Source organism: Amphiprion ocellaris, chromosome 17, assembly GCF_022539595.1.
Source record: "Amphiprion ocellaris isolate individual 3 ecotype Okinawa chromosome 17, ASM2253959v1, whole genome shotgun sequence".
Classification (NCBI taxonomy): domain Eukaryota; kingdom Metazoa; phylum Chordata; class Actinopteri; family Pomacentridae; genus Amphiprion; species Amphiprion ocellaris.
Genome location: NC_072782.1, coordinates 30,922,281 through 30,933,345, shown reverse-complemented (window position 1 = coordinate 30,933,345; position 11,065 = coordinate 30,922,281). Strand labels below are relative to the sequence as shown.

General features: G+C 38.3%; 1 protein-coding gene across 1 annotated transcript; it reads left to right on the top strand.

Moving 5' to 3' along the window:
* The first annotated feature begins 497 nt into the window (after positions 1 to 497).
* parm1 (prostate androgen-regulated mucin-like protein 1) lies at positions 498 to 9,818 on the top strand. The gene is made up of 4 exons (XM_023291031.3): positions 498 to 632; positions 3,850 to 4,776; positions 8,540 to 8,618; positions 8,836 to 9,818. The coding sequence occupies exons 1-4, from the start codon at positions 599 to 601 to the stop codon at positions 8,915 to 8,917; spliced, it is 1,122 nt and encodes a 373-aa protein (XP_023146799.1). The 5' UTR covers positions 498 to 598; the 3' UTR covers positions 8,918 to 9,818.
* Positions 9,819 to 11,065: the final 1,247 nt, after the last annotated feature.

Here is an 11,065-nt window from a genome sequence, read left to right as displayed (position 1 = left end):
CTATTAATAATTACACTGATTTATTTATTCTCAGTCTACATGTATATGCAAATGACAATGCAAAAGGTCAAAATAAATAATGAAATGCAGACAAAATCTTTTTTTTCCCTTACAGAAAGACATGCTTCATAATATATTTTATTGCAGGAAAAACTATTAATATTTAATTTGTGCTATATTGTTTGTTTATCTGTATTTCTTATGTTGCTTTATTTTTCCTGACCAATATCTGGCACAAGAATTTCTATCTTAATCAGGCACCTATGGGAGTATTGTAAGGATACCTGGTAGTTTAGTTTCATTTACCACAGAAATACGATCCAGTCACTCTAAAAACAAACCTTAAATAACTGTTGTCACCTCTGATGCAACTTCTTGTGGTCTTTAATCATTACTCTACACTAATACAGCCTCGTACAGTGACCGGGCCGCCCTCCGATGTTCACACTGTGACTCATTGTGAAGCCTCGCCCCCCAGGCTCGTATAATCAGTCACCTCCAGTGAGAGGCAGCCAAACACACTACAGCAGTCCACAGGGAGCTCAGAGCTGCTGCTTCTCCACTGTTTCTGAGGATATACATTAAAGAAGAAGCAATCATGAGGGTCGGTCTGCTGCAAACTCTGATAGCATGTAAGTGACTTCTGGCATCCATAACGGTTGGTTTTATCTTGTTTTATTTCTAAGAGACACTTTAGACAAGACTGTAAGTTGAATTTAATTCAGGGAGGAAGCTGGACATCCCCATAGCTTCATTTAAGTTGTAGTTTAGGTGAGATTATCTTTTTACTCTGATGTCACCACCTCTATAAAAGTCGACTTTTTTCCCTGTTTCAAACAGGAAGTTAATTTTCAGTGGAAGAAATTAAAATCACAAACCAACTTCCCCCTGATGGCAGTTTTACATAACAGCTTTGCTTCATTGATGTTTGATGAGATATTTGGATTGATGAGATAAGGAGGAAATTGTTGGGTTTTTCTCTTTTTTGAATGAAGAACACGGCGCCGTTTTGAAACATGTGGGCACTGATGTGTGCTCTTACGTCACAGGATAATGTATTGTCAGTTTAACTGTGCTGGAATGAGACTTTCCCAGGGTAGATCCGAAAACTTAATTCATTTCCTCAAACAATTGTATTTTAAATGTAATAACCAGTTGAAAATGAAACCATACATGCAACGTACCAGATCTCTACTCTGTCTTCCTGAAACCCTGCCTCTTGTCGTAATAAATTACAAAGAACTGTTCCGCAGAGCTCTCGGGTATTGCAGTTGCTGTAAATACAAATGGCTCCTTAAAACAGCAGGATGAGGCTATTATTTCATATTTTTATTGTCAATAAATCCTGTTAAAAGACAAAAAGCACCACTGTCAGCCCTCTGGTTCCTTTTGAAGATACAAAATCCTGAAAAGCAGCTTCCAAATGTATAGTTTCATCTTTAAATAGATTCACGAAGTTCAAATATTACTCAAGCCAGAGGAAGTGTTTGGTTTGAGGATTATTTTAAGCTGCATCTATCTTCTCCAACAACATCAAGTCACATTTTTGTCTTTTTGTAAGATTTGTTGATGAATATTGGGTATCGCCTTATTGATTAGTCGACAGACATTTAAAACTTTAGTTTTTTAAGTTTAGTCAAAAGGCCAAGTCATGATTCCACAAGATTAATACAGATTTGAAGTGGATAGAGGATGTTCTATGTATATGTACTCATACTACAATAGGTACATGTAGGTCTTATGGAGATGATTGTATTGACCCTCGTCTTGAACATAGAAAAACACACAAAGAAGTTCAGCGCATGTCTCCAACTGTTGTATCCTGCAAAAAGTGCAAAGTCACAGCCTTTCAGTTACAGATTAGGTTGTAGCAGCGTATCAGTGATTGTTCCTGACCACAGTGGGCGGACGTAATGTGAAAATCTAACATCTCCAGAACCCCTGTGCTGTGTTTGGGAACCGTCAATAGCTGCAAACACAGACATCTTAAAGGACACTTGCAGACTTTGGCGGATGATGAAGTTTGCGTCACATGTACCATCGCAATTGCAGAAAGCATCATTTAGTCTTAAGCCTCATGTGATGCCTTAAAAGTCCTCCGCTTTGTCACAATATCAAATTTGTAGAAACCAATAGTCTTTTCACTGTTACTTTGAGCAACCACCATCATGTCCCCATCAAGAGTTTCCTTGCTTGATCTCCTAATGTTATCTCAGTCTTTTCAAATTCTCTCATTAATTGGAACAGACACTATAATTCTGCTGTCACGTTTAAGAACTTGATTACAATCTGCTGCTGACAAACACATCCTTAATTACCTCCCAAAACTTGGATATCCTTTGTCCAGACATATCTTACTTTGTTCTTTTTCCTGTGTGGGATCCCTCAAGGTTTGATCAATGGACCCCTTCTGTTTTCAACATACATAATACCTCTTGGTCATCTACCTAGACTGAACAATCAATACCTTGCTTTAAGAATATTTATATTCTTTATTCTCTTAAAGCTCATTAAAAGGCTTATTTATTCATGTTTGAAGTAAGAAACACAAAAAAATTGAATCTGTAGTATCAGGTTTGAAACATGGAATTTCTGGTACATATTTTTATCTTTTTCCATTCAAACTACGGTAACACCTCTTTTCTTTTGCAGTAATTCTTCTAGACTTTTTTCAGTTGCTGGAAAAAGTGCAGTGGCTATGCTTTGAAAAAAATATAATTGTTGGTTCCACATCACTGCAATTGCCTCCCTTCAAGGGCTTCCAGCAAAACAGTCTCAACTTCAAAATTTTAGCATTAGCATGCAAGGCCTTGCATGGATTGACCCTATTCCCATTTTAAAACCAGAGGTGACTTTTACAGTTGCATCTCCTCAACTTTGAAATAGTCATCTCCATTTGATCAAATCTATCTATATATATATACATACAGTATACTATGCATACTGTATGTATGTAGGTAGGTATACTTGTTTTTGAATGTGTCTAGATAGATTTGATAGCATTTCATTCCAAAAACAACACAGTAAAATTAGTATTGCACCTCACTCTCCTGGGAAAGTTGTATGTTCAGTTGTGCTAGAAATAAAGCGGTGTGGTGTATTAACATGACTCTTTATATTCCATCTGCCCACATGTTGCTAATTTGTTCCTCTGCCTCACTGTTTGTCTAGGACGACAGTTATTTGAGTTCAAATCACTGAATTCTGTGATTTTTGTTGGACAGTTATCGAATTACTCGGGTACAAATTGGGCCACATTTAGTGTTGTCCTGCTATCTGACTCTGTCCAAAGCTTAGCATGGTTTGTTTTCACCTAATTGTATCTGCAACCAGCAAAAGAAAAATAGTTTTTCCACACTATCATTACATCCTGTCTGAAATAACAGACCTGCAAATGCATAACTCGACTTTTCAGTACAGTGTTTTGTTATTTTGATTAACTGTTTGTCAATATGTTCATTGAGATGTATCTGGTTGGTTTTGATGTTTGATCCATCTGGTTTCTGGGTCAAACACCAAAAACTCTTGATCCTATACTTCCTAGAATACAGCTGATTATCATTTTACCAGATCTTTTATACTCAGTGTTCCACGTTTGTAGTGAGGATTTCCTCTAAGAAACCTTTTGACTCCGAGCCCAAGTGGAGATTTTCACAAGTTCCTCATGCTGAGCTTAATGAGTAAAATCAATGGAGTGGTCTTGCAAGATAAGACACATTTGTAAATACGACAAATTACTTGTACTGGTGAATAATTATTGGACTATGGTCTTCTTGCTAGCTGACTAGAGGATCAAGAAAGGGTGTTTTCAGAAATACTGTAAGAAACATCTTTTGTCTTGATATACAGGTCTGCTGTTATATTCGGCATCCTTCGATACAGTCCACGCTTCTGCTGAAACGCCTCCAATGACGTCAGCTGCTTTGACCACACCTCTGGATACCACTTCCCAACCCTCACCATCAACTACTAGCATCAGCCTAACCAGCAATACATCATCTGACCCTACTTCAGGGCCTCAGTCAACAAGTAGTAAAGTTTTATCTACCACACCCAGCAACATCACCAGCCCCAACACAGCCCAAACGAGTGGCACAACCAACGCTGCCCAAACCACCGATGAAAACGGCACCACCGGAGCCGCCAGCACCACTCAACTCAGCGATGCCACCAACAACCCCACAACCACTGACGCAACCAGTGCAACCCCCGGCACTACTCAGACGAGTGACACCACTGACACAACCAGTGCAACCCCCAGCACCAATCAAATGAATGACACCACTGATGCAACCAGTGCAACCCCTGGCACTACTCCAATTACTGGCAGCACCAGCGCAACCAGTGCAACCCCCAGCACCAATCAAATGAATGACACCACCGACGCAACCAGTGCAACCCCCAGCACCAATCAAATGAATGACACCACCGATGCAACCAGTGCAACCTCCGGCACTACTCAAATTACTGGCAGCAGCAGCGCAACCAGTGCAACCCCCGGCACTACTCAAATTACTGGCAGCACCAATGCAAACACCAAACCAACTGATGCTATCACCACCAGCACAGCCAAACCCACAACCAGAATCACCACTGGCTCCAAAACCACCGATAGCACCACTTCCCAAAACACCAAACCAACCGATGCTACGGGTGGCACCAGCGGCACCCAAGCCACTGGCAGTTCCCAAAACACCAAACCAACCGGTACCTCCAAAGCCAGCACCACTACCACTCGGACAAATGAGGGACAGAAGCCCGAGGCTCTGAGCTCAGGTATTGTACATCTGAGCAGTGTCAAATATCTTGTACAACAGACTAGTTTACATGCTGAGATATTATTTTTTTTTACACTTTGAAACACACATTTAAATGATATGTCTCTTTTATATGTTTAATACAATAGCAAATCTGTGCACTGAAAGAGCAAGACTTCAAATATAATGATTCTGTGAGACTAGACTAGCTAACATGCTGATGTTTACACTATTCACCTTTACTTAAAAAGATGGCAGGGTGTAAAATAAGTTTGGGTGTGTAAGTACACCACCACTTATGAAATTTGGTTAGCAACCAGAAATTTGTCAAAATCTAACAAAATAATTCCCATCTTGGTGTAACATTTGAAGAAAGTGTGCTGAAATACCAATTTTTTTTTAATTTTCAAAAAGAATAGATTTAAAACAAGGTATCCAAGAAAGGATTTTGACAGTAACTTTGTCAAAAGTAGAAATGTACCATTTCTATGGTCTTGTTAAGCAAAAATTTTGATGGGCCAGTAACTCATGAGCTTTTTTATAAAAGCATAGTCAAAACAAACATCCAGTAAAATGCATGTAGTTTCACAAACCAAAGGTGTCAGACCTAGATCAGAGGTAAAATGTGTATGTCTTTAACACCCTAGCTGTGAATGTCTGCAGACGTGTCAAACACACAACTACCTTAAAGGAAACCAACCAGCTTTAGGTGATTGCCGCTCTTTGATTTAAGAGAACAAATGTAACGATGCTTGGTTCACATCACACCGTTCTGTTCCTTCACCTCTCTGACCTGTTTTAAATGCTGCTCGACCTGCGGTTAATATGTGAACAAAATGGTTTCCTCTCACACTTCCTTGTTTACTTTGCTGTCGAGTCTTAACCAACCAAATGAGTGAAAGCTAACAGCAGCTGTCTGCAGAGAAGAAGCAGTCAACCAGTCCTTTCCCTGTTTGTTCTATCATTAACAAAAAGCACCAACTTGCTTCTTTTTATTGGCATTCTGTTATTCCTACTGTGTTGTTTGTTTTGACTGAAGCTCACAGTAACAATTTCACAGCAGCTTGGTGTGGAAAAGTCACAAGTTCAGTATTTGCAAAGATGCAATCAATACAATAATACAAAACACACAGAAAAAGACATATTTGCAGTAAATCTCTTGATACTTATTCATTCTTACTACATTGTAGACATTCACAAGACGTCATTGTTCTTTTGAAAGGCATTGAAATCCTAATAACTTGTTTTTTTCCCTCCCTTTTCTGTAAATGATTTGAACTTTGCCTCTTGCATGTGTAGGATCCATAACTTCCTTCCCATCAGAAGTGATTGTTGCAACTGATAATACATGGCTCAGGATGTTTATAGTGTTTCCCAGCCCTGTAGGTTCTGATTATTTTTTAGCAAGGTCTGTTTTAAAAAACAGTGAATCACCTGGCTGCCCAAGTAGCCCCAGAAACTGACAAACTGACTTCAGATACGACATTTTCACATCATATTTGAAGCTTTTCCTCCATTTTTGTGGTTACCATCTAATATATGATTGGTTGGCTGAAAAGGAGACAACAAAGCCAGAAAATACACGGAAAAGATATGTAACAAACAACATAATCCAGCAGAAAATAACTCCTGAGAATGTAGTTTTGTTGTATAGGAACGTATTTTTTGTGGAAACGGGTTCGTGCACCCTTTGTTCATTGTCTGGTTACCAGGATTATTTGAAACTTCCGATGACCAGCTCATCAAAACTGGGTCAACAAAGTTCCCCAATGTCAGAACACAACCAAGTGATTGGTAAATAAAGCTGATAATAGCATTACAGTTTGCAACCAATAGTTGCTTCCCGTTGGAACTGATCAGATATGAATCAGGGACATTTCAGTAATTAGTCTGTGCCTTAAACAGGACACTGAGTTTAATAGACTAACTGCTCAGAGTGTCTGGCTTTGTTTTGTTTATGAGCACAAGACATTAATTGAAATACAAGGGAAATTATATGCTTTATAGTGCAAAAGTTTGTCTTCTAACATACACTCCGACATCACTTTACAAGATCTGATTGGTTTTCTGTAATAAGGAAGAAGTTCTTTATTGGCTACAGTAAAATCTAAAGATATAATTGTTTCTGTGTCTGACAAAAAGGAATTTAAAATCTGCTCAATACGTTCTGCAAATCTCCATTCTACACTCAATCCACCAAAGACCACACTGCTTTCTGTTCCACAATGAGTTCAAGACTAAAAATCTGAGGCAAACGGCCAAAACTTTACGATTAATTTGTTGTTTAAGATCCTAAACTTTGTCCTTGATCCATTAAAGTGCCCACGTCTCCCAGTGAACAAAGTTCTCCAGTACTTGGTAGTCTGTGAGGTCACTGAGTTACAGTTTTATCTTAGAGAAAGGTGTTGACAATGTCTTCCTTTTTAAGTGGGTGTTTCATTGAATTTTATGCATCTTAACATTATACTGGACCTCCACAGTGTGTTTGTTTCTCACAAGGAGATTACTAATTAATGCTGAGGCTCAAAGGTGAGGAGATTTGGCTGCTGGAAGAGAAGTTATCTTCAAGTCATAGTACATTTTGACGCAAAACAGCCGATACCGTATGGGTGAGGAGATCAACCAGCAGAGATTAAAGTCGGTCACATCAAAGTACAATCATACTATGTGGGTCGAATCAATCATTCATCTGAGGTGTGTTTAGATGAGTGTAAAAGCTGACTTTTAATTTTTGAATTTACGGATTTTATAGTTTCCGCAATTCTATTTGAAGACTAATGCAGACTTTGAAAGCAGAGGAGAGTGGACACAAACAGTTCTGTTCATACCAGTGAATACATCAGATTGCATTGCCTCTCATATCAAACACAGGAAAAGACACCAGTGGATGTTTCTGAATGTCCTGGTTGTGTTATTTTTTTGGACTTTAGGTCTGTCTCTGATTATTCCAGAGGTGTGCATGCTGGATGGGATGTAGCACGGGATTTTTAGAAGCTCCTACTGTGTTTGAGCACCATTGATAGAAAGAATGTGCAAACCACCTCCAAAGTATGGAAGCAGTTACCTCAATTACAGCTTTTAAATGACAAATTATAAAATGTGCATGACCAAGAACCTGAAGAAATTAAATCTACATTTTGTGTACATGCAGATACATGAAGGCAGGACTTGGCCTTTAGTTAGCAAAGGCTAATGCTAAACTAAGATTGGGAATGTGGAAATTATTACACCTGGTTAGCACAAACATTTATTTTAGCATTGCCTCTTTGAGCATTTAGCAACATTAGCTAATCATAGTGTTGCTAGTTTGTGTGTAGAGGATGTGGAGTTTAAAACTGATTGACCTTAATGCATTAGTGTTCAGTAATTTGCACAATAACGTGTTATGTATGAAGAAAAGACACCTGCTTGGTCATACAACCAAAACTTTTTTTGAAGCAACTGCATGTTTTCAGACATTTCTAGCAGATATTTTCTATCAAAGAGTTGCAGTAGCCATAAATATTGTTAGAATATTGCACCTTGCACTGTCTGTAATGTAAAATCCTCTGTCTGCGCACTGTTAGAGCTGCTATACTCACAAGATCCAGTGACATAAGTGATATTTCTTCCTCTGTGCAGAGTATTGTGGGCCAGAATTACCAGAAAAACATGCCAACTTGCATAATAATACATGATGTACTGGGACATCTTGGTACTTTTCCAGCATACTACATAGTTTGTAAGTGTGAATATTGAAATATACTCCAATTGTCTCTTTCTTTCTCGATTCGTCTCTCCAGGAAGTGTTGTAGTCATCGTTCTAGCGTTCATTGCACTGGTTGTCCTCGTGCTGGGAGGAGTTTACTACTACAAGTTCAGGTGAGTCTACAGCAACATCAGAAATATGTTTTTACTGAGAAAATTTTACTATGTCAAAAGGTTTCCTGTATAATCGTAGATGATTCCACCAGTGAGACAAACCTTTTCTGAACATAAGGCTAATCTTTGTTAATGAATAGATTAAGTGAAGTAAATTAGTGGATTAACTCTTTATATCTTTAATGTTTCTCTCCATTTTATCCATTTTTCCTTGCAGAGGGCCATCCTACGGACGTCTAATGGAAAGCAGCGAATACGGCACTTTAGGAAACTTCAGCAACCCCATGTTCGACCCTTGAATCTTCACATTCCACCCCTAATTCCAGTAAAACGTAAAGTCCTCAACCTGCAGATGGAGCCACTCTGATCACGACAGTATGTGAGCAATGAGTTTAGGACGGTCAGATTCTGTGAGACGTCTGGTTGTTTGGATGCCAAACAAAATGCGACGTTTCTCCTGACCATTTTTGTTTTATTACTTTTATTATTGGAAGTACAGTAGCAGCTTTTTCTCAGGTGGCTTTTCAAACAGCTCAGACAGTTTGTAATCACATTCCAAGTGCACCAGTGGACACTTTGTTGTTTATTAAGCATAAATGTGAGGACTAAGACTTGAAAATGTCTCAGATTAAGATTGAACTAGCCATATTAAGTGTGTATTTTTAATAATAGGCATAAGGCAGAGACAGAGACTGACCTTTTAACAGGAAAACCCACAGAGTCCTGCTGAAGTGGTCTGGAGCAAAGCACTGAAACCTCACCAGCTCTAAGAGGCACATTTAAACAAAACAGGTGATTTTGAAAAGATTTTCTAATCTCATTTCCATTAAATGTGGCCTTAATCAAACATGGGGTAGAGAACTGCCTCTCTCATCTCTGATCAATTCTATTTATGTGTTTATATTATTGAATGTTATTGGTGTAAATTTTCTTCATGTTTCTGTGAAATTCTGTGATCTGCAGCTCAGCCAGGCTGCAGTTTTGATTGTGGTTTTCCTTGAGTGATGAGATTTAAAGCTTTTTATTGTGTGATTAAATCACTTGTGCAATAGAAGTGACGGAGGTAGTTACTGTGATTTCTATCCATTATGGTCCACTTTGGTCCAGACTGAAATATCTCAGAATCCACTGAGTGTATAGTCAGGAAATTTTGCACTGATGTTCAAGGTCCCTGAAATAAAAACCTACTGCCTTCATGAATGACTGACTCTTCATTTATCATCATTGCATCAAAATTTCAATGTCAAATGTGAAAATCCCAGCCTCATCTGTACTTTTCACTACCTATTTGCAAATCACACCCAGAAATTAAAGGATTTCCTCTGAATTCTAAGTATTTTTGAGATATTCAGAGGTTTTTGCATTCAAATATGTTTTATGAAGAATGACTCGCTTTTATACGTGAAAATGACAGATATCCCAAATGTACAACATCAAAACCCTCTCAAATTTCTAAATGAGGCTTTTGAAACAAATTAAATGCAAACAGAACCTCATAATCTTGTAAGCAACATAACAAATAACCAGAATCTGATTGGTTATCATGCGTGCATTCAAATCACCAATTGGCTCACAAGTAGAACCTTTTAGAACAAAGTTAGAGTTTGAATCTTGGTGTTTCCAAATTAAAAGTCCAAGAAAAGGCATCCAGTGATCAGATGAGATTGTATCCAAAAATAAAATTCCAAAGTGATGAAATGTCAGCATGGTTACCTCAAAAGGTGACTACGGTAGGTATAAACAATCAGCTTAATGCTTGTTGGCATCGTCATTGTTAGCATGTTAGCATGCTAAAGTTAGCATTTATCTCTCAAAAGTACAACCACACAAAGTTGCTAGCATTGTTACAGCAATAGTATTAGCTTAGCATTGAAGCAGAAGTAGAGCACATACAGCAGAATAACTTCCACTGAACCTCTTACACCCAACTAATCTGCATTTTGGGACTGGATCAAACTGCAGGCACAATCCTAATGCATTAAAATACAGGTGAAAATTCACAGTCCTTGGATTAGAGATCATTAATCAGATAACATACAGTGTCCAGATATAGGTCACACCTTAATAGCAGCTGTAAATGGAACCATAGTCCTGTTCAAACCTTCTCATTCTCAGCTATGTAGAGCCTCTCCTGGTATGGTAATAAAAATCAAATGTACGTCATGCCAGGTCATGGGGTCATTAAATGTGGTCTGTTTAATATTTCATCTGAATGGAAAGTTTTGCTGATTTTAGCACCAAAGGTCAGAGGTCAACAAACGCATCAGAATTTCAGTTCTGATGCGTTTGTTGACAAAAAGAGGTAGAAAATCCAAGTTTATTGTGCTTGAAATCATTTTGTTTGTCATCTACAGAACATTAACTGATCTTACTACTGAAGAAGCAGAAGCACCAAATTCTGCTTTATATCAGTATAAACCAGTGTTTCTCAAAGTGTGGGTCGTGCT